At 32.9% G+C, this 22,724-nt stretch overlaps 3 protein-coding genes across 6 annotated transcripts; 1 reads left to right on the top strand and 2 right to left on the bottom strand.

The window, feature by feature from the left end:
* Positions 1 to 2,048: 2,048 nt before the first annotated feature.
* On the bottom strand, positions 2,049 to 5,544 carry LOC111791428 (protein TIFY 9-like). Of its 2 annotated transcripts, none has more exons than XM_023672760.1 (6): positions 5,321 to 5,544; positions 5,058 to 5,250; positions 4,857 to 4,944; positions 2,958 to 3,105; positions 2,690 to 2,747; positions 2,049 to 2,285 (listed from the first exon to the last, which is right to left on the bottom strand). In XM_023672760.1, the coding sequence occupies exons 1-6, from the start codon at positions 5,415 to 5,417 to the stop codon at positions 2,231 to 2,233; spliced, it is 639 nt and encodes a 212-aa protein (XP_023528528.1). In that variant the 5' UTR covers positions 5,418 to 5,544; the 3' UTR covers positions 2,049 to 2,230. The 2 variants fall into 2 exon arrangements, with proteins under 2 accessions (XP_023528528.1, XP_023528529.1); XM_023672761.1 differs by having other exon boundaries at positions 2,049 to 2,267; positions 5,321 to 5,543.
* A 1,465-nt stretch (positions 5,545 to 7,009) lies between these two features.
* Positions 7,010 to 14,085, bottom strand: LOC111791235 (probable hydroxyacylglutathione hydrolase 2, chloroplastic). 2 transcript variants are annotated; one of them, XM_023672497.1, is made up of 8 exons: positions 13,871 to 14,085; positions 11,504 to 11,683; positions 10,795 to 10,998; positions 10,122 to 10,245; positions 9,417 to 9,517; positions 8,126 to 8,200; positions 7,928 to 8,026; positions 7,010 to 7,405 (listed from the first exon to the last, which is right to left on the bottom strand). In XM_023672497.1, the coding sequence occupies exons 1-8, from the start codon at positions 13,925 to 13,927 to the stop codon at positions 7,259 to 7,261; spliced, it is 987 nt and encodes a 328-aa protein (XP_023528265.1). In that variant the 5' UTR covers positions 13,928 to 14,085; the 3' UTR covers positions 7,010 to 7,258. The 2 variants fall into 2 exon arrangements, with proteins under 2 accessions (XP_023528265.1, XP_023528264.1); XM_023672496.1 differs by lacking the exon at positions 13,871 to 14,085 and adding an exon at positions 12,142 to 12,355.
* Positions 14,086 to 16,924: 2,839 nt separating this feature from the next.
* LOC111791071 (putative RNA polymerase II subunit B1 CTD phosphatase RPAP2 homolog) lies at positions 16,925 to 22,495 on the top strand. 2 transcript variants are annotated; one of them, XM_023672261.1, is made up of 7 exons: positions 16,925 to 17,078; positions 17,696 to 18,315; positions 18,843 to 19,442; positions 19,844 to 20,034; positions 20,123 to 20,386; positions 20,924 to 21,082; positions 22,061 to 22,495. In XM_023672261.1, exons 2-7 carry the CDS (start codon positions 17,727 to 17,729, stop codon positions 22,163 to 22,165), a joined length of 1,908 nt encoding a protein of 635 aa, XP_023528029.1. In that variant the 5' UTR covers positions 16,925 to 17,078; positions 17,696 to 17,726; the 3' UTR covers positions 22,166 to 22,495. The 2 variants fall into 2 exon arrangements, with proteins under 2 accessions (XP_023528029.1, XP_023528028.1); XM_023672260.1 differs by having other exon boundaries at positions 18,762 to 19,442.
* Positions 22,496 to 22,724: the final 229 nt, after the last annotated feature.

Raw genomic sequence — 22,724 nt, 5'->3', positions numbered from 1 at the left:
AGGGAGTAGACACGAGGTGGACGATGTGTCAGCCTTCTCCCTATTCCCCAAAGAGGGAGTAGACACGAGGTGGACGATGTGTCAGCCTTCTCGTTGTTCCCTAAATGGGGTAGACACGAGGTGGTATGCCTATAAGGATGCTGGGCCCTGAAGGGGGTGAATTTGGTGGAGGTCCCACATCGATTGGAGAAAAGAACAAGTACCAACAAGGAGAGCCCCAAACGGGGTGGATTGTAATGTCCCACATTGGTTGGGGGAGAAAAACAACAAACCATTTATAAGGGTATGGAAACCTTCTCTAGTAGACTCGTTTTAAAGCATTGAGAGAAAATCCAAAAGGGAATAAGACTTCTTTAAATTTGATAATAAATAAATTTTGCACGGATATAAGACTTCTTTGAATGGACATATAAATGTTCTAATTATCTAGTGGATAAGCATTCTTGGTTTTATTTTTTAGTTTCATGGTCTCGTAACAATGCATATATTATATTTCACGAAGAATAAATAAATAAAAAGAACTGTTATCATATGTCAATAGGTAATAATGCAAATGTATATGATAGCTATGTTGAAAACATCTCAATTATTAGAATGTAATAATGTTTTATAAGAAACAAGGAGAGTTCATATTGTTAGGGATTAAAAGAGGAAGTGGTGGGCCCAACATGTGGAGTTAATAGCTTCAACTCAGCCCAAGTTTAGGTCCAAGCCCAGGCCCACATGTGTTAGTAACGAAGCGAGCCGAGCCTTTCATTTTCGGTGTGTGATTGTTAGGGCCAAGACTGGGTGGGGTCGTCCAGGTCCAAGGGACAGGGCCGGAGTAGGGCGTGAAGGTCGACCATCCCTGAACATTGGAACCTTGGTCCAGAATACATTGACATCCCACTGTGGCCTGGCTAGGATGGGTGCTGAGACTAGCCAAGATAAGGTCTAGAGCAGACAATATTGTAGGTAAAATTAAACCTAAAGAAACGTATCAAAATATTAGAATGAAGGAGGAGTTGGACAAAAGCAAGCTTAGGCACGCTCAAGTCTAAGGTCGACCAGCCCTTTTAAGCTTACTATACAGGCATAGGCCAAGGGCCAACCTACTTACGAGCTATGGGGACCTTGGATTCCCCACCCATAGGTCCACAAACCCTTCATACTAACCCTTAGTCGTCGTTATTCATGGATCCAAAATACCAAATGCAAATGAAAGTGGATCCATTTTTTTTCATTCCGAGGAAGCGCATATTTTACCTGAATCTTCTTCCATAATGATACGGAACAATAGTATCATTGGAGTAGCTACACGACTAACTATTGAGAGACTTTCACACCCTTAAAAAAGAATGTTTCGTTCACCTAGAGAGACTTTCACACCCTTAAAAAAGAATGTTTCGTTCACCTAGAGAGACTTTCACACCCTTAAAAAAGAATGTTTCGTTCACCGAGAGAGACTTTCACACCCTTAAAAAAGAATGTTTCGTTCACCGAGAGAGACTTTCACACCCTTAAAAAAGAATGTTTCGTTCACCGAGAGAGACTTTCACACCCTTAAAAAAGAATGTTTCGTTCACCGAGAGAGACTTTCACACCCTTAAAAAAGAATGTTTCGTTCACCGAGAGAGACTTTCACACCCTTAAAAAAGAATGTTTCGTTCACCGAGAGAGACTTTCACACCCTTAAAAAAGAATGTTTCATTCACCGAGAGAGACTTTCACACCCTTAAAAAAGAATGTTTCGTTCACCGAGAGAGACTTTCACACCCTTAAAAAAGAATGTTTCGTTCACCGAGAGAGACTTTCACACCCTTAAAAAAGAATGTTTCATTCACCGAGAGAGACTTTCACACCCTTAAAAAGTTCGAAGAAACCAAAAGTAAAGTCATAAGAGATTATGCTCAAAATAAACAATATCATACTAAATAAATTTTGCTGGATATACTAATTTAGATATACTCGTTTATTGATGACAGATTCAAAGACAAAATGTAGGAAAAAATAGGCAGAAGTGAGGTAATTAATTAAGGGAACAAATAGAGAATTTTGATTCTCTAAAGTCTAAAGTCTAAGGATAAAGATAAGAAAGAAAAAGGAACAATAAACACCTAACCCTAACACAAAACCCATTAGAAAAGAGAGCAAACAGTACAAAACAATTTTGTACTTATTCAGAATAAACACTAAACTTCCCAATTCTCTATTTATTTTTGACAGTCTTACCTTCCCTTCCCTTCCCTGATTAGGAGCGACAACCATAGGGCACCGTTGGAATTAACCTATAAATCATAACCCCACTGAACATAAATACAAATCCTTTTGTTATTGCTAATTTGAAGCATCTTAATCACACTTCAAATCCATTTCTTAAACTTAGATGATGCATCAAATGTTTAAACTACCAATTCATCAACAAATGCTAAAAGATTTCATCGACATGCTGATAACTACTCTTTTATCACACTCTTCTCAAATTAAATCTTACATTATGAATATGTTCAATGTTCAATCCCTAATAGTTGCTAACTCAAGAAGGCCAAGGGATTCAGTTTTATCCAAAATATTGAAAGAATAATGAAGTGTTTTCGAGCAAATCAGGTTAGTTGCACTTCCATTTGATTTAGTTCATATCACACATAAATAGAGAAACCTATTAGACCAAGTAAATTCTGTCTAAGTAAATAAACATTGGGGGCGTTACCTCTCCTTCCGCCTCTCCAAAAATCTCTGGAGTGACCTTTTCCTTGCCAATGGAAGATCTGAGAACAAATTAACCAGTCTTTTAAGAGAAATTATTGGAAGACATTGAAATAAGGGCTATCTATAGTTTAGGGCTTACAGCAATTATAAATATATTCCCAAAATTGTGTTACAGTTAAAACATATACACTTTCAACTAAAAAAATCAATGACCAATTTTGTTCATTTTTAACTTCACGTTGCTAGAAAATTATTTATCCTATACGTACCCTCATCATCTTCAGGATCAATGGGCACCGGTTGCTGGTTCTGATTTGAAGTAATTTCAGCCATTGGTTGGCCCTTTTCGGCTTCACCCTTTCCAATGCCACTGCCAGTGCCACTCGCCTTTTCAGCAAACCTCATAATGTTTTTGGCCTACAAGTGCGAGTATAGCATATATGGTTAGACAGGGAAACGAGATTCATCAAACAATATTGGAAAAAGTACAGTTTTGATCATTTGAGATTTTAATTACTAAAAGAATTCTTTTATTTTTTAAAATCCCTCTTTTTTTCCTTCCTCTTCTTTCTCCATGCATGGTCGCCCGTGGATATTCGCTGCCGCTCGCCTCCACGTTAGGAATTACGGCTCTCCATAATTATATGATATTCTCCACTTTGAGCATAAGCTCTCATGGTATTGCTTTAGACTTCTTCCCCAAAATACCTCATTTCAATGGAGATAGCATTCTTCACTTATCAACTCATGATTATTCCCTAAATTAGCCAACGTAGGACAATCCTCAACACACCGGACACCAGTCATCAGCGGCCTTTTTTATGGTTCCTTTTGTTTCCTTCCCCTCTTAATCATGTTTTTCAAAGCACAAAAAGTGTTTCCCTTCATTTCAGATATGGAAGGACCAACATGTGGGTTCATTGCAGGCCTACTACAGGGAGGAAAAGAGGCAAACTCAGCTTGTCTTCCCCACGCAACATCCTACAACAACTTCGTTTTAGTTAAAGGGACGTCGTACCGGGGACAGCACCATATGGCGCCTTTCCCAATCGATCATCAGCGTCTTCTAGCACAAAAGGCATATCCTCTTTCAATATATATAATACACACAGATATAAATCGATCCTCAGTTCTGGGTTCATCCCAAATCTGTAACAAAGGCCAAATCCCCTTTCGTTTTACTTTTTTATTTTATTTTATTTTAATTATTATTATTATTTGTGAAACACATGGGTAAGAAAAGTAAAACGAGGAGAAGGGAAATGATTATAAATTGCAAGGAATAATTTCTTTTTCAACAAAATTATAAATTTCGATAAATATTTATTAAAAACTTTTGCAGTAAAAATAAACATAAAATTCAAAACCACACTTGAATAATTCATTTTCATGTTATATAATGAATAAATTTTTATTATAAAAAATGGAACAAAAATCAAACCTATAAAAAAAATTATCTCTTTGACCACTAACTCAATCACGGATTAAATCATATTCAAATTAACAAAGTCTAACCTAATACTAATAACAAAAAAAAAAAAAAAGTAGAATCTCAATAAATTATCTATTCTAAATAATGATGGATAGAATAAATAATTAATGATGGATAGAATAAATAAAGAGGACCATATATAGCAACTAATTATAATTATGTATATATAAAAACTAAAAAAACGTGCCAAATATAAAATATCAAGTAAATTATTCTTTTGCAAAAGGTGCAAGTAAAGTAAGGGATTTAAAACATGAATGAAATTGGAAAATAACTTTAATTTAATCAATATAATATAAATTTAACGACTAGTGGAATAAAATAGAATGCTTATCCCAACAACCAATAAAGTAATATCCACTAAATATTTTGTAAAAATAAAAATGACATAAATATGAATATAATGTTTTTATTTACCAAATTCAAACGTCTAAAATATGTGTTAGATAATTAATAATTTGTATGGATCTAAATCGATTTAGTTCTTAATTTTACATTGATTTCTTAAAGTTTGAGGTTGAATTTTAATTAATGAACTCTAAAGCTGATGAATATAAATTAATTTATTTTTCCTTTTTAACTTTTTTCATCCTTCAGTAAAAGGCAGCGTATATTTTAGGTTGAAATCCGTACATGATTATGGAAAGGAAGAGGAAATGGTTTAAACGAATGATACCTCATCACGCGAAACGTGAAAAACGGAGACGGTTTCGTTGTAGAAAATCGTGAGAGGATATTTTTCAGAAGCGATCTCTGGACTCATCCTGAAAATCAGAAACCACAATCATGATTTTACAACCAAAAGAAAAGTAGAGTTTCAGAAATCAAACAACGAATCACGATTACAGAACCGAACAATGAAGGATTAGAAGAATGCCTGGAGGTAGTAGCGGAATAAACAGGCGGTGGCGTGGAGAGATTCTGATCAACATTAGGAGTCCGGAGCAGTGACAGCGGCGGAAATTTCTGAGGAATCGGAGTGGCGAAATCGGAACTATGCTCTGTAGAGCCAGAGGCGATGAGAGATTTGAGAATCTCAGGATTGATTTTGGAAATGGCGCCCTGAATATCTGAAAGCAAGAAATCGCGTAATTTGTAAACATTGGATGAAAAACAGAATGCATAAAGAAATTGTGGAACCTTTGAAGCTTCTATGGCGACGGAAGAGAGTGGGATCGGAGTCGGAGTTGAGGGATCGATTGTCCATGGCGAAGAAATCCAACTCAACAATGGACATATTTCGAGGAACGAACTCTGAGAGAGAAAGATGAATACGAAGATTATTTATGGACTCAACACTCCAATTTGAAGGCACAAGAACCGGACCGGAGATATTATACTATAAAAACGGCAGGTGGAGGGTAATTTTGGTAATTAAAAAAAAAAAAAAAAAAAAAAAAAAAAAAAAAAAAAAAAAAAAANCAGAAAAAATAATTACAAAAACTCCGTTTATTTTGGTTAAATTTATAAATTTTGTTTCCATAATTTTTAAAATTTTACCATTTATTTAACGACGATTGTGATAGAATATTATTTTATTATGTTGTTTATTTAAAATTGAAATAAACACATGTTTATTTGAAAATATATGCATTAAGAATGAACATGTTGTGGTCGGATATTAAATTAAATTTCTATTTATATGTTGATATTTTCGTATGGCAATAGATTTGACATTAGGGTGAATCGACATTTTTTATTGTAAAAATTAATAAAAACAATTTAGAAAAAGCATATTAAAAAAACTCGTGTACATCAAGTGATATAATATTAATGTTATTATTAATGCATAAAAATTATCCAAAAATTGAAGCAATGTTGTACTTAAAAAGATTTTTGAATGAGTATACTATATGACATATAGTATTGCTTGAACAAAGGATAAATAATGGAGAAAGGAAGTAGGAAGAGATTCTTGTTGTTAGCTAAATTGAGCAAAAAACGGGGATTAGATTCCTCGTACTTGCCCCAATCTCCCACTCATCTCATATATATATATATGTACCGTTAATAAATAAATTATATTTAAAAATTTTAAAAATTAGGTTAAACATATAAAATATTATTCAATTTATTTATTATACATTTTAAAAAATACTTTTGGAGAGCGGAAACTTTTCACTAAAAAGTTAGTTAAAAGGAACAAAACACTGTTTATAAGAGAGTGGAAACCTTTCCTTAGTAGACGCGTTTTACACCATTTATAAGGGAGTGGAAACCTTTCCCTAGTAGACGCATTCTGCTAGCGGTGAATCTAGGCTGTTACAAATGGTATGAGCCAGACACTGGACGATGTGTTAGCTTTCTCACTATTCTCCAAAAGGGGTAGACACGAGACGGTGTGCCAGTAAAGACGCTTGTCCCCGAAGGGGGGCGAATTTGGTGATTGTCCCACATCGAATTGGAAAAAGGAATGAGTGCCAACGAGGATGTTAGGCCTCAAAAGAGGGTGAATTGTGATGTCACACATTGGTTGGGGTTGGGGAGGAAAGCTTTTCTACCATTGGTTGGGGAGGAAAGCTTTTCTACCAGGTGGACATCTGGAAATTTTCAATCAACTGACAAATCACCACGTGGACAACTGGGGAATCCTCATCAACCTTTTGACAAAGAGATATGAGGCCTGACCTTTCCAAGGTTGACAAAACACATCATTTACTGACCTTTATGCAATTTTTGCATTGCACCCCATTTCTAAGCATGAACCAACCACCCATGCATACCTTCTAATCATCGGAGGATCTCCTTCTAAACCTGTTGATTTCATCAGCTCTATAATCAATCAAAATGAAATCAAATAATTATATAACAATAGTAATAATGAATATACATCAGGGATCAAATGATTGCACTCTTCATTTCAAAAGAGGGAAAAGAAAAAAGATTGAATTCTCGTGGCAGGAGAGGTGCAAATTTTAAAATTAAGAACTGAACTGATAATGGAACTTGTAGGAAATCATCGATACAAAGATCTCGGTTAACTTATTTTACACATGCATATGGCTAACCTATCATCATCCTATACACCAAAATGAACTTTCCCACCCCCCTCTTCTTTTGAGGTTTTGTAGGGGGTGACTAAAAATTATCCTTGGCTCTGCGAATGATACCCAACACCTCTGCATCATCCGCTGTATTTTGAACGTTTAACGACTGCCGAATTTCGATACTTGATGTACGGAGGAATGGATTGCACATTTTCTCCATCTTTAATGTTGCTGGAATCTGAGATATTAAAATCAAAGTTCAAAAATACTTGGGGTGATGGAAGGATATATCATGAATGCCATGTTCATGGCATATCAAAATTATTGTTTTCATAGAACAAAGTCAAATTTTCCAAGGAGCTCATAGCATCACAAATAACTCTCCATAAAATACAGGACAAGCAAACTCACGACTGAAGAATACAAAAAAGTTCATGCTTTTAATCAAATAGTTCCTTATCCAAAAAAGGTTTTTTAAGAGACAATAGGTTTAGCCACATACTGCTACGATGCAGCTTCTATCCACACACGATACCTCTACGATTATATGTAAAGTTTAAAACAATTCTACCATACAAACAGGAAGTGATAGTTCTTTTGATCTTCAATTCAAATGAAAGGAAATTCAAAATACTCAAATAGGCAATGGTTTTCAAATGCAAGAAACAATAACCCATATTTACGCAAATTGAAAGAAATTTGTCTAGTAACCAATTTAAATATCAAATAACCATCCATACAAGAATAGCTAAAAAGTTACCGTTGGCAAGCCCTTGCTTCGTAGATTGGCAACCTGGGATGCATAAGATTTGAGAGCCTCGTTCTTAGGTTCAATGGACATAGCGAACTTAGAGTTACTCTGCTAAATGGTAACCTTACAATTAGGCAAATGGCATTCAAGCTTAAAAAATTGGAGTATCGTAGAAAATAAATAAAGGAAGGTCAATAAGTTACTGACCAGAGTATATTCATGACCGCAAAATATGTTGGTATCATCTGGCAAAGAAGTGATCTTTTTAAGGGAAGATAGCATCTGTGATATAAACAATTAGAATCTGAATAACTAAAAGCAATCAAGTTTCTAAGCTTAATTCACATTCAGCAGCAAATTCACTCTTTAATAACAATAGTTTTTCCATAACATGGATATAGATACTTCATGAGTGAACAAAGCATATTGAAGCTGAGTGCCATTTTATTCATGAGAGAACCACAAAACAGGGTACGTGGGAAGAGAATAAATGGAACAACAGAAAATCTCCCCCAAAGAAATGGCAGCACGTTGAGGAACATCCCTAGCCCAAGGCAAGGCCAGGAGAACAAGGAGAGCAATGAGGAAATCTTAAAAGATCCACCTATCAGACCAGGGAAGGCCAAAACCGAAGTTGTAGAAAATAGAAACCTTAAAAAGGATAAAAGCCACTGAAACAAATTTCTGAGAGAAGTGACAAAGATAGGGCTTAAATAGCTAAGGATGGGGTGTTATCCTTCACCCTGCTGTTCAATTTTGAATAGAGAACTTCAAAAACTTAGAGAACGTTAGATAACCAGATGAGATAAGATGTTCATACAATTCTAAAAGTATCTTTACACCCACAAATTGAAGCACACGTAGCTAAATGAGGGTCATATTTGCGCACTATAACCCTATGTTAATATAGCATTAGCATCAAAAGAAACGACTTCGCAAGGCTTCATCACAAAGTTTCAAATTCCCTATACAAATCCACCTAGTTTGATTGAACACAACACAATCTTCCATCTGACTAAACGAGACACCCTGGACCCCTTCCGAGAAGAAGTCCTTCCTGAAGTTTTTCTTCCGTAAACTAACAAAGGAAGGAATCTTGAATTATGAAGGAAAAATATGGAATCCCACTCAAAACCTCACCCCTAAAGACACTAATCTCTCAAGATTGGAGGCCTGACAAACCATACCAATCAAAGAGCTCTCATCTCCATCAATCTTAAGCCATGAAATGACTTCAACAACAGACTGAATATCATTAAGGTTAACAATAGATGACTTCCAATCCAACATACAAGATTTTGAGTAATCCTTTAGTCAAATATTCTTAAACTCAGTGGGACAACAGGACAAGAGCCAAAGGAGCGAAAAATAAAGCACAAAGAAGCAGATAATAATTCATAAGTACATCTAACAAGAAAAAATTATCTGGCATTCCGCATTCTTGAAGTACCACATTTAGATAACATCCAATTAAATGAAAAATATAAGACAAACAAACCTGTTCAGGAGTTCCTTCAAAAAGCTTGCCACAAGATAAGCTGAATAAAGTATCTCCAGTAAATATTGCAGCGGATCCAGGAAAGTAGAAGCTAATATGACCTGAATTCAGTCAAAATCAAAAACAACAAATCAGGGCCTAAAAGTATAGAATGGTGAGAAGCCCGAGTTCCATAGGCACAACAAACCCACATGAAGTATCCAAGGAAAAATCAGCTATGAGAAAATTAATAAAGAATAATAATCAAAGTTAAATCCAATAGGGAGAGAGAAGCAAGGCTAAACCATATGAGAGACAATGTAGCAATGATAGAGAATAACAATAGAAGTTTCCATTTCTATTCTCACTCTCTTCTTTTATTTCCTCATTTTTCATGCACGTCCGGAGGAAGGGGAGGGTTATCATACAAGAAACAAATCTAGCGGACCTATTTTGATTTAATAGGATTGTAGGATTAGATTAATCTTAGATAATTACTACAATTCCTTGACTAATCCTTTTTTAACTATCTAACTGTATTTTTGGATTGGACTTTAGTTTGCTCTCTAATTCCCTATAAGTAAGGGTTTCTATCATATATTCTACACATTTTGAATCATAATAAAGATTGGGATTAGATCTCTTGGAGAATGATCTCCTTTAATCCCGTGGTCTACAACATCTTATCATACAAGAAACTAATCTAAAGTAACAAGTAACAAACACCTCGAGTATGACCAGGAGTTTCCATTACTTGCACTTCATGCCCAGCAAACATCCACTTGTCTCCATCTTTTAAAGCTATGTCAATTCCAGGAATTCTGTCGCTATCTATTCCAGAGCCAATCACCTACAACCAGAAAAAAGGGTATAAAAAATTGACAGAAGTTCTATGGATTGTAAAAGTAAACCCTCAATTCAAGGATAAGAAATATCTCATGGACTATTGTATAACATAAGTCAGCATCAATTCCCTAATTCATTTCAATCCAAGCCTTAATTTAAAGGACAAGTTAGGGAAGTCTTTAATTCAAAACAAGTCAAAATACACAAAATACTTTCTGATCAGTACTGAAGAATGTAACATTGCTTGCACGTGATAAGGTATGATGTTCTCATGACAATAGATATCTGTGTTTATATTTAAAAAAATATTCACCACTATGTTTACTAGATAAAAGGATTAAGAATAGAGACTAATATATATAAACATTCTTCTGGCATCGAGAAATTGAGAGTCAATGAATTTCTCACATAATGGCCTCAAGAAGTCTTGTGCTAGGTTAGGTACACAGGTTCTTACCTCTATGACCAACCTTTAGGACTCAAACATACAACATTTATAGGATGAGACCAACTAGAATATTGATGCAATGCAAAAAAAAAATTAAATTCATACCTTTGCTCCGTACCTTGCTTTTAATTCTTCATTCCCACCAGTGTGATCATGATGATGATGAGTATTAAGTATATATGTCAAATTTCTGTTTTTCTTTCTTAAAGCATCTATAACTGGTACAGCTTCAGAAGGATCAACAACCCCAACTGTGCCCGTATCAACATCATGTAAGAGGTATGCATAGTTGTCACGAAGACAAGGTACCTATCGAAGAATGAGTAGAATAAAATAGAGATACGCAATGAATGTTTATGCTGCAGCTGACTAAGCAGTTATTATGGGATGCAGAACGTACAATGATAGTGGACAACCAGCAATCCTAAAAATAGATTCATTTAGGGTGAGAGCACAAAAAGAGCATGGCTAATGTCTTATTAAAAATAATTTGTAGCCACCTTACTTGAATGGACTCAGATCAAGAATTATATATCGTGTAGCTGAGCAGGTGAAAGTTATATATTATGGATGCCAATAGTTGAAGCAATCTAACTTTGGAAAGAAATAACACACTGAAATTTAGACCATTCGGGCCTCTTCCTACAATTAGAAATTCTCTCAGATGAAATTTTTTTAGAATTAAAGCATGAATTTAGAAAGAAAATGTTAACCAAAGAAAGTAATCATAAAATGACCACCACAAAACCATCATGGGAGAAAAGAACTGATGCCATTGACACCATAAAAGCAATTTCCAGATCTAACAGCTTACCAGTTCAATTTGCAATGTGGAAGACATATTGACGACACTGCAGAACTGAGCAACTTTAAGTGAACGACTAGCTCCACGCAATGTTTTCAATGGTATAGATAAGAGTCTCATAACCCCATACAAAAGGTCTTTTCTAAAAGAAAGCTGTTTCATGCTCGGCCAGACACATACGCTTCCAACCTGAAACTCCCATTCGTCAATAAAGCTAAAACACATGTTTCTGTTCAATAAATCTATCAATAAACCCCGACAACATTACAGACTTACTGCCCACTATGACAAGATATACAAGACACGAGAAGGAAGGATCATACATCATGATGTTACAGATCTTAGCAACAAAATTAGCAGTACCAATTTCAAACAAAAGGAGCAACAAAATCGAATCCGTTAGATATTCATCGTCATGCTGTAAGAGAAAGTAGCAGAAGATATAACAAGGCCGATCAACAAAGATTCAAAACAAAATAAACCGCGAGACTGCTTCAGCTACATTGGAGAGTATCCACAGCTTAAAACCGACAACATCGAAAACATTCCAACAAAACAATAAGAAAAATTCAGAGAAAACATGAGAGAGTGCAATTGCGAAACGAAAATATAGAGAAAAAGAAAGAGAACAAAGAGTAAAAGCGAACCCTAGTGCAAGGCATGGAGGCCATGGCTGAGGAAGCCTTGGAGACCATCATCTGCATCTTCTTCTCCACCAGAAGAGAAGATCGAGATCGGAGAGAGAGGAGAGAGAAAGAAGAGAGAGAGAGCGGTGGAGAGGGGCAGGGCGAGGGCAGTTGGCACTCGAGTCGCAATTATGTGAAGCGAATCAATCCAACTCTTAGCGCCACTATATTATTACGCTTTTGTAAGACGCGTTTATGTTTTTGCTTTTTAAGCGGGTAGGGTAGATTTTATACCCGCTCAATTAATAAATAAATATATATATATATATTTTTTTTTTTTCTCTCTTTATAATTTTTAATAATAATTTTTTAATTTTAAGAAAAATCTCTATTAATATTTTATTTCAAAAATACACTCTTAAATTTGTAAAAAAATTATATTAAAAATTTATCTATAAAGTAAAATTAACATACTTTAATTTTATTAAAATAAATTATTATGACTTGTGTTTTTTAATTTTTTTAATTTTTTTTATATTAAGATCAGTATTAAACTTTTAAAAATTTATGAGTATTTTAAAAAAAAAAAATGTAAATTTTAAGGTATTTTTTATTTATTTTATCATAAATTTTAAGTTTAATCTTTTAAAAATAATTTTTTATTGAAATTAGTTAAATAATAATATAAACTAGTACATTAGATAAATATATTTTCATAATTGATCGTTGAACAATTAATACATAAAAGAAATTTATAAATATGGATTAAATTTGAGATTTTAGACTAAAATTGAATAAGTCTCCAAATATCAACACCAAAAATTTATTTTAACATTTTTTTAATATTATAAAAATATAATTATTTTTTAATTAATTTGAGTGGTTGTAAAGTCCCTGCCTACTCTACCTTAAATTTGAAAATTGTGAAAATGACATTTTGATCTATTTATATTTTAGTTCACATACTTTTAAATATCTCAAATTAATTTATTTATTTTTAATAAATATTAAAATTATTTTTTATTATTTTATAAACTTTGTGTGTGTTGCAATTTAAACTCGGTAAAATTTTAAAAATTACCATATTAACCATTAAAATTGTTTTTTTTTTCATCTTAAACTCCTCCTAATTTAAAGGTACTAATATTAGCTTTTAATATTATACCAAATAATTTAGCAACTTAATCATATAAATTTTTAAATAATTATTATATTTAATATCATAATAATGTATAATAAATGACTAATTAAAATTGACCTAACTTAACAAACATCTCATAGGAAAAGTAAACCTTAATCATAATGGATATTGAATTGGGTAAAGTTTCACTAATTAATTATTATGAACTAAATAAATAATTAAAAAGTAAATATTATAAAAGTTTTTTCTTTTTCTTTTTTATTTATTTATTATACTTTTTTTTAATGTTTTTTTCTGACGCAGTGATATGATTGCGTTGACGCTCCCAATAAATTTAGTCTTTCTTTTTCCTTTTTGCTTTTAAATACTTAAAAATACTTTTTAAATATTAACTAAATAATAAAAATACATTTCAATTTATATATCGTCCAAACAAAATAATATCCTTAAATTTTAAATAATATTTTTACTATTAATATATTCCAAATTTTAAATAATATTTTTACTATTTTCAAAAAAAAAAAATATATATATATATATATATATATATNTGCAATTGCGAAACGAAAATATAGAGAAAAAGAAAGAGAACAAAGAGTAAAAGCGAACCCTAGTGCAAGGCATGGAGGCCATGGCTGAGGAAGCCTTGGAGACCATCATCTGCATCTTCTTCTCCACCAGAAGAGAAGATCGAGATCGGAGAGAGAGGAGAGAGAAAGAAGAGAGAGAGAGCGGTGGAGAGGGGCAGGGCGAGGGCAGTTGGCACTCGAGTCGCAATTATGTGAAGCGAATCAATCCAACTCTTAGCGCCACTATATTATTACGCTTTTGTAAGACGCGTTTATGTTTTTGCTTTTTAAGCGGGTAGGGTAGATTTTATACCCGCTCAATTAATAAATAAATATATATATATATATTTTTTTTTTTTCTCTCTTTATAATTTTTAATAATAATTTTTTAATTTTAAGAAAAATCTCTATTAATATTTTATTTCAAAAATACACTCTTAAATTTGTAAAAAAATTATATTAAAAATTTATCTATAAAGTAAAATTAACATACTTTAATTTTATTAAAATAAATTATTATGACTTGTGTTTTTTAATTTTTTTAATTTTTTTTATATTAAGATCAGTATTAAACTTTTAAAAATTTATGAGTATTTTAAAAAAAAAAAATGTAAATTTTAAGGTATTTTTTATTTATTTTATCATAAATTTTAAGTTTAATCTTTTAAAAATAATTTTTTATTGAAATTAGTTAAATAATAATATAAACTAGTACATTAGATAAATATATTTTCATAATTGATCGTTGAACAATTAATACATAAAAGAAATTTATAAATATGGATTAAATTTGAGATTTTAGACTAAAATTGAATAAGTCTCCAAATATCAACACCAAAAATTTATTTTAACATTTTTTTAATATTATAAAAATATAATTATTTTTTAATTAATTTGAGTGGTTGTAAAGTCCCTGCCTACTCTACCTTAAATTTGAAAATTGTGAAAATGACATTTTGATCTATTTATATTTTAGTTCACATACTTTTAAATATCTCAAATTAATTTATTTATTTTTAATAAATATTAAAATTATTTTTTATTATTTTATAAACTTTGTGTGTGTTGCAATTTAAACTCGGTAAAATTTTAAAAATTACCATATTAACCATTAAAATTGTTTTTTTTTTCATCTTAAACTCCTCCTAATTTAAAGGTACTAATATTAGCTTTTAATATTATACCAAATAATTTAGCAACTTAATCATATAAATTTTTAAATAATTATTATATTTAATATCATAATAATGTATAATAAATGACTAATTAAAATTGACCTAACTTAACAAACATCTCATAGGAAAAGTAAACCTTAATCATAATGGATATTGAATTGGGTAAAGTTTCACTAATTAATTATTATGAACTAAATAAATAATTAAAAAGTAAATATTATAAAAGTTTTTTCTTTTTCTTTTTTATTTATTTATTATACTTTTTTTTAATGTTTTTTTCTGACGCAGTGATATGATTGCGTTGACGCTCCCAATAAATTTAGTCTTTCTTTTTCCTTTTTGCTTTTAAATACTTAAAAATACTTTTTAAATATTAACTAAATAATAAAAATACATTTCAATTTATATATCGTCCAAACAAAATAATATCCTTAAATTTTAAATAATATTTTTACTATTAATATATTCCAAATTTTAAATAATATTTTTACTATTTTCAAAAAAAAAAAATATATATATATATATATATATATATCAATAACGTTCCGAAATAACCGTATTTTAAAAATACTCTTTAATTTTCAAAAAGGTATATGTACATAAATATGATATTTACCTCGCGGATAAAATTTAAATAAAAAAGAGGTCTATCATTCCTACGTGTATTTAAATATAAATATAAAAAACATGTAACTCCCTTTTTTTTTTTTTTTAATTGTCTCGAGTTGGAAATAACACAACTTAAAAATAATTACCATTAGGATTGTGAGTCAAATTCAACTATTTTTAAAGTGATTTTAGAGGATTGAGCAGTTAACACATGTGTTTATGGTTAATTTTAACTGTGGTGAATAGAACCCGTAACTTTATTCGCTCTAAATATTCGATATTGGCTCGTGGATTTTTTTTTTTTAAGAATTTTCACAAGAATGATATATTTTTCTCGACCTAGCTCGGAATCTCAATCTTTAGGTGCTCCTATATTCGAGAAAGTAGTAGATATCACTAGGTTCCTTAATTAGGGATTAAAATTAGAGTACGTGCTCTAATGGTGGTGTAAGAGATTCGTAGCAAAAATAGTCGAATCCAATTTAGTTTTAGGAGAACTCGTGATTGACTTAATCTATAAAGTTTTCATTTATTTGAACTGAATGAAACCTAAATAAGTTCATAATCCGACCCAAACTACATGGATTAGTAGATTGACTACCATTGAGGATATTTAATACTAAATTATAGTTTATTTTATTATAAGACTTAGATATTTGCCTTATTATTTTAGGTATCTTTCTATATATTGTTCTTTTCATTTATTACTATTTTCATATACATGTAATTTATTTAATTATAAATAGAGAACCTTCGCACACCATTTAAGTGTGGTGGATGATTTAGATTGAGTTCATTTGAATTTTTTAACAGAGACTAGTGGTTTCCACCTTTGAAGTCGGGTAATAAAGTTTATCCATGACAATATAAAATGGGTCAACTTCTCATCGAGGTCCAACATGACACCCATGTTCTTACACAAGGTCATTGTGAGATCACACGTCGGTTGGAGAGGGGTACAAAACGTTTCTTATAAAAATGTGGAAATCTCTTTCTAGTAGACGCGTTTAAAAACCGTGAGACTGATAGTAATACGTAACGGGCCAAACGTTCAATAAATTATGTCTAATAGATTCTTGAACTTTCAATTTTGTGTTCAACATGTCATTCGTTTTTTTTTAAATGATATTTCTTAAAATGAATTAATACCAGATAAAAAAAAATAAAAAAATTTGGACAATATAAAAATATAAAAATTTATTGAATATTTTTGAAAGTGAGAAGGGTAAATTAGTAATTTAACATTTCATAAATTTCGAATTAAATAGTCGTAGGTGGGGTCTGAATTTGGGTTCTTATGGAGAGAAAATTAAAACCCTCGGAATGAACTGCTGAAGTTAGAAACGTTTTCAATTTTTGCTTCTCCTCACGGTATCGTGTTCGTCGTCCTCTCCGGCGGCGATCGGCTCGGCGGCAGTTGCTTCGGAGGAAAGTTTAACCACTGCCAGCGTCCAATCCCTGCAGGTCTGATAGCTCATCTTCCTATTTACTGTTTTTGCTTCCCGCAGTATTTCTCTCTCCCTCGTTCTGTTGAAATCTCTTGAATGTCACTGGCATGTTCTTCTCTTGAGGTGCCCTATGCGAAGTCTTCATTGTCAACATCTGCTGTTACTTACGTAACTCTCCTCCTTGTCTCGGTTTAGATTGTCGGTCTGGTCGGACGATTCGAGTGAAGAAAGAACTTGTGGTTTTGTATTGGTGCTGGTCTGAGATATTTTGAATATGCTCTTGAAATTCTATATATGTCGTAATATACGAAGTATAATTTCATGGAATTGTATGAGAGTATAGATATATTTTGACTTGCAAGTCTAAGTGTGTTGTCTTTACTAGTATTTTTTGTAAAATAGTGTGTGGCCTTGTCCGTGCCCGTGCATTTTATTCTGCAGGTATTGGTTATGTTCATATAGGGCAAAAAACTAATCAAAGTGTACATGGAACGGTCTTTAGCAGCTATATGGATAGAAATTATCAAGTGTCTTAATGGCACCTATCCTTGTTGTTTGACTGTTTTATACAATGTCAAGACGTTTAATCTTTATCCAGCGCCGATGTATGTTAAATTATCATTTCACTTACAGGCAAGTGAAGTCATATTGAGGAATTTTCCCAATGGCAAAGAATCAGACTATTTTGATCAAAGACACAGTCTATAAATTGCAGCTTGCACTCCTTGACGGAATTCATAATGAGAACCAGCTATTTGCAGCTGGATCTCTGATGTCTCGCAGTGACTATGAAGATGTGGTGACTGAGCGGTCTATTGCAAACCTCTGTGGATATCCATTATGCCAATCTAATTTGCCATCTGATAACACTAGGAAAGGCCGGTACAGAATTTCCTTAAAAGAGCATAAGGTGTATGATTTAGAAGAGACATATAAGTACTGCTCTTCCACTTGTCTCATTAACAGTCGTGCCTTTTCTGGGAGATTGCAAGATGAGAGATGTTCGGTTATGAATCCCGGGAAACTTAAAGAAATTCTTAGATTGTTTGAGAATTTGAGTTTGGATTCTAAGGAAAATACGAGGAACAGTTGTGATTTGGGGCTTGAAATTCAGGAGAAGATAGTAAGCAGTATAGGAGAAGTTCCCATTGAAGAGTGGATGGGTCCATCAAATGCAATTGAAGGCTATGTTCCACACAGAAATCATAACATCATGACTTTGCCCAGCAAGGATGGAAAAGAACTCAAGGATGGTAACCATTCTTTTTTTTTTTTTTTTTTCCCTGTATGCCAAAGTTTTATTGNTTTTTCCTCTGTATGCCAAAGTTTTATTGTGTTTGGTTGTTGAATTCCATATTAGAGACGCTTATGCATTCAAAAGAAGTTCCTAGAAAAAGAAAAACATTCTTAAAATGCTAATATGGAGAAATGTAACTATAGATTTATTTGTATAGGTGGTTAAAAGTGAGTTTAAGTACTCTCCCATTAGGTCTAATGCTAAAATTAAGGAGTTGAACCTTTTATAGCATGTCTGCAACTTACTGTGTTTGATTGTTAAATAATATATAGAAGCTAATGCATTCTTGGGAGTTGGGATGTCTTCATGAGAAAAGAGGAGAAAGAAAAAAAAGAAAAAAAGAGTGAACAGTGTATTTTTTTGCTCCTGTTTGTTTAATTGAGTTTTGGTGCACTATTTTAGGTTCTAAAGCTAAAATTAAGCAATTGGGTGTTGGAAAGGATTTCTTCAGTGACTTCTCTTTCGCAACTACTGTAATCACAGATGAAGAGTATAGTGTTTCGAAGATATCATCTGGTTTGAAAGAGATGACTTTTGATACAAAGTCAAAAGAACAAACAGGAGAGTTCTGTGGTAAACAATCAAATGAACAATTTACCATTTTGGAAACCCCGCACAGTCCAGCTCCCACAAAAAACAGTGTTGGACGGAAGGCAAGAGGATCAAAAGAAAGGACTAATGTATCAGCCACCGCAGAAAGTAATAATAATTTGTCTGATGCTCCCTCAACTTCAAATCACTGCAGTACTAATTGCAATATAACGACTGAAGAACCAAATGGTGGATCCAATGATCTTAACGAAACTCAGATCAAGTCCTCCCTTAAACAACCAGGCAAGAAAAACCTGCGCCGCTCTGTAACCTGGGCAGATGCAAAAACTGATGAGACCAGTATTATAAACCTTCCAGAGGACAGAGAAATGGGGAAGACAAAGGAATGTTCCAGAATGACAAGCAATTTGGTAAATGCTGACAATGGTAATGAGGACATATTACGCGTTGAATCTGCTGAAGCCTGTGCAATGGCACTGAGCCAAGCAGCTGAAGCAATTACTTCTGGGCAAAATGAGGTCTCTGATGCAGGTATTCTTCTCTATGCATGATGATTGAGGTTAGTTATTGTACTAAGTGCTATAAAGATAATATTACTTGTTTGGCCCTTAGATGTGCTCTACGGCTGAAACTAGTTCTAGTTATCCCTATTTTGATGTATAAACCAACCAGAGGTCTTTTTTGTTGTGATTTCATCGATATTAGCAAATATGTTATCTTCCCCTTCTCTGCATTCTTTTTCCTTGAAGTATTGTAACTTCAGCCAACAAAAAACAAAAACTGGCTCTTAGTGGTTTAAAATTGCTGTATGAATATGAACTAGATGGTTACTCGTATAGTTATTCCTTCTGTGCTCTGCTCTTTGTTATACCTCACAAATAAAAGACACTTTATACAGTTTTTCTTTGTGTTTGGTTGTTTGTAATATTCAGTGTCTGAAGCTGGAATTATTATATTGCCACGTCCAAGTGATGCTAATGAAGAAGCATCTACAAATGGCGAGAACATATCTGAACCACATTCATCCTCAGAGAAGTCAAACAAACCTGGGATATTACGTTCTGATCTGTTTGATCCCGATGACTCTTGGTATGATTCGCCTCCAGAGGGTTTCAGCCTAACTGTAAGCTCCTTTTCTTTTTTTGGATGTACCTTCTCTTCTTAACTTAAAAATGTTCTTTTTTCCCACCACATTATCTTGTTACTTTCAGTTATCTTCTTTTGCAACCATGTGGATGGCAATCTTTGCATGGATGACATCATCTTCCCTGGCCTACATTTATGGAAAAGATGAAAAGTTCCACGAGGAATTTCAATATATTGATGGGAGGGAGTATCCGAGGAAAATTGTTTCTGCTGATGGCCGATCTTCTGAAATCAAGCAAACACTTGCTGGATGTCTAACACGGTCAATACCTGGACTTGCCTCTGAACTTAAGCTATCAACCCCAATATCAAGTTTGGAGCACGGGATGGTATTGTTGAAATATTCATGACGCCTTATTTTTCTCTCAATAATTTTTCTTGGTGATAATTGAGAACTTACATTAATTTGCGTAGATCCAGAGCTTATTATGTTACTATTTATTTTGTGTTGATATATACATACATGCATACATATATATAAATATATATACACACAAAAATTATTTAGTATCTGCAGTACCATTCCCCAAAAGAGTCGCATTCACTATATAGTAATTCTTAGTTATACGTCAAGATTATAACATCTTGATCTAGTTTGGAAAATGCTGATGGGAGGAAGGAGGGGGTGTTGAATTGCATTCTCTTGTGATGTTATGGCTTTGTCAAATACTATTTTCAATGTACCTTGGTAGTCTGAGGATCGGATTCGTTCCTCAAATTTTCTTATCTCCTGTCCTGATGGACCTTTTGTATTACTGGTAGTATTATTAGTACAAATTTTCATTATCCTATTAAGTATTCTATCATTGTGCTACTGCTAGTCCAACTTTGGCATGCGAGTGACGTTGATTTATATTCTTGTGCAGGGGTGTTTGTTAGACACTATGACTTTCCTTGATGCACTTCCAGCATTCAGAACGAAGCAGTGGCAAGTAATTGTTCTCCTGTTTATAGAAGCTTTATCTGTTTGCCGGATTCCGTCACTTGACTCCCAAGTGTCACATAGTAGAAGTCTGTTTCACAAGGTTTGTCTCCGTATAAATCTTCTCTATTGCTTAGAAACGAATGCTTTGTTTTGCACGGAGTATTAAAGAAGCAGTTTAAGAGTTAAAGGAATGATAATCTTGATGATCTGAAACATGCTTTATTTATCAGCTATCGCTAATGCCAAGTTCTAGAACTGTATACTAGGATATAATGAATTGTATGGGTGCACTTGATATAATCAACTTACTTGTGCTCTTTTTCTAGTGCTAAAAAATATTCATGTATTTAATTTGAAAATTGGTTGTTGACATGTGACCTTATTCCTCTCCTTGACTGGAACTTTTCGTTTTGAGGAAATCGTAATCAGATGTTGAAATTGTTGCATATTTGATTAATATTCTACAAAAATGTTGCTTGATTGATTATCCTCAAACAATTAAAGCCTGAATTATAGCACTTCTGTAGTCTATTTTTTTCCCCATCTTTTGCGTCTGTATTATTTTTTCAGCTTCTTTTGTGGCTGCTTGTATATTCATATTTTTCAGTTGAACTCAAGTGTTCAAGAATCTTTCAGAACGAAGTAAGATCCCCAGAGGATTGATTAGTTTCTTTACTGGCGTACAAATGTTCTACTTTTTAGCAATTATAGGTTAAATGCTCTTTTATCTAATTTGAAATATTTTTTGTAACCCTTTTAGATGGGACCGCCCCGTAGTATATTTCATTTAATCAATAAAATTGTTTTGTATCTATATATACACACACACACATGAACACTGAAAAGAGAAATATTCTAATGGTGGATTTTCCTCTTTCTATCCAAAATTTGAATTTTGTACCACTATATAGTTTTATTGAGTGGACCTCTGAATTTCATGTCGTGCTCTTGTTTTGGTGATTGACCATGAAGAGTATTCTTATATTTTAAGTTTAGCGAAAATATTGATGAAATTCAATTCGTTGATTCTTACATTGGTATATACTTTAACATCCTGCTGTGCCTCTCATTTGCATAGGTGCTTGATCGTGCTCAGATACGGTCCGACGAATATGAGACTTTGAAAGATCATATACTACCGCTTGGTCGAACAGCTCAGTTTCCAGGCGAGAATGGTGCTTAAAAGATTAGAACGAGCTTCTCCAACACAAATATCCTCACACATGAGGCTGATTCAAATTTCTGGGGTGATAGTGTGAGCTCCAGATCGTATTAATGGCAGTTGCAAGCGAATCCAATTTTCAGTATGCAATAGTTGGTAATAATCGACATATTTCGTACTGTTTTTTCAGGTAGATTCTTTTGGTATTTCTTTCTGGGAGTATTGGTGTGCTTTAAGGACTGCAAATTTCTAGGGTGATAGTGTGATTTTGGATGAACTCAATTCAAAATAACACTTTTCTTTTTGTTTGACTCTTTAGTGTATAAACTACTCCCCCCCAAATTTAGAGGGTTAAAAAAATTAAAAAAAAAAATACCTTATTGTTAGTATACATTTACCTATACTTTATATTACTAATCTAGTTTAACATTTTTTCATTCTTTTTTTAATAAAGTCAATCTTCTGTGCCGATTCCAAATTCTAACTCATAATCTAAATTCTAGACATGGATCCGTTGCATCACTTGTGGCAGCGAGCTTCTTTTTTGATATACTATGAATAGACCATGAAGTGCCGAATC

This window comes from Cucurbita pepo, chromosome LG03 (genome assembly GCF_002806865.2).
Source record: "Cucurbita pepo subsp. pepo cultivar mu-cu-16 chromosome LG03, ASM280686v2, whole genome shotgun sequence".
Taxonomy (NCBI): domain Eukaryota; kingdom Viridiplantae; phylum Streptophyta; class Magnoliopsida; order Cucurbitales; family Cucurbitaceae; genus Cucurbita; species Cucurbita pepo.
The sequence above is the reverse complement of the archived record's forward strand: the minus strand, read 5'-3'. Positions and strand labels throughout refer to the sequence as shown.

Bases quoted from the DNA above. Each gene is read 5' to 3' on its own strand.
- LOC111791235 (XM_023672497.1), bottom strand. From the start codon at position 13,927: ATGCAGATGATGGTCTCCAAGGCTTCCTCAGCCATGGCCTCCATGCCT. The intron at 8,201-9,416 runs GTTTGTTTGTCT...TTTATATCACAG, and splicing joins TTGAAGGAACTCCTGAACAG to ATGCTATCTTCCCTTAAAAA. The intron at 7,406-7,927 runs GTAACTTTTTAG...TTAATATCTCAG, and splicing joins GAAGCAAGGGCTTGCCAACG to ATTCCAGCAACATTAAAGAT.
- LOC111791428 (XM_023672760.1), bottom strand. From the start codon at position 5,417: ATGTCCATTGTTGAGTTGGATTTCTTCGCCATGGACAATCGATCCCTC. The intron at 5,251-5,320 runs GTTCCACAATTT...TCTTGCTTTCAG, and splicing joins TCGCCATAGAAGCTTCAAAG to ATATTCAGGGCGCCATTTCC. The intron at 4,945-5,057 runs GCATTCTTCTAA...TCTGATTTTCAG, and splicing joins TATTCCGCTACTACCTCCAG to GATGAGTCCAGAGATCGCTT.
- LOC111791071 (XM_023672260.1), top strand. From the start codon at position 17,727: ATGGCAAAGAATCAGACTATTTTGATCAAAGACACAGTCTATAAATTG. The intron at 19,443-19,843 runs GTATTCTTCTCT...TGTAATATTCAG, and splicing joins AAATGAGGTCTCTGATGCAG to TGTCTGAAGCTGGAATTATT. The intron at 20,387-20,923 runs GTATTGTTGAAA...ATTCTTGTGCAG, and splicing joins CAAGTTTGGAGCACGGGATG to GGGTGTTTGTTAGACACTAT.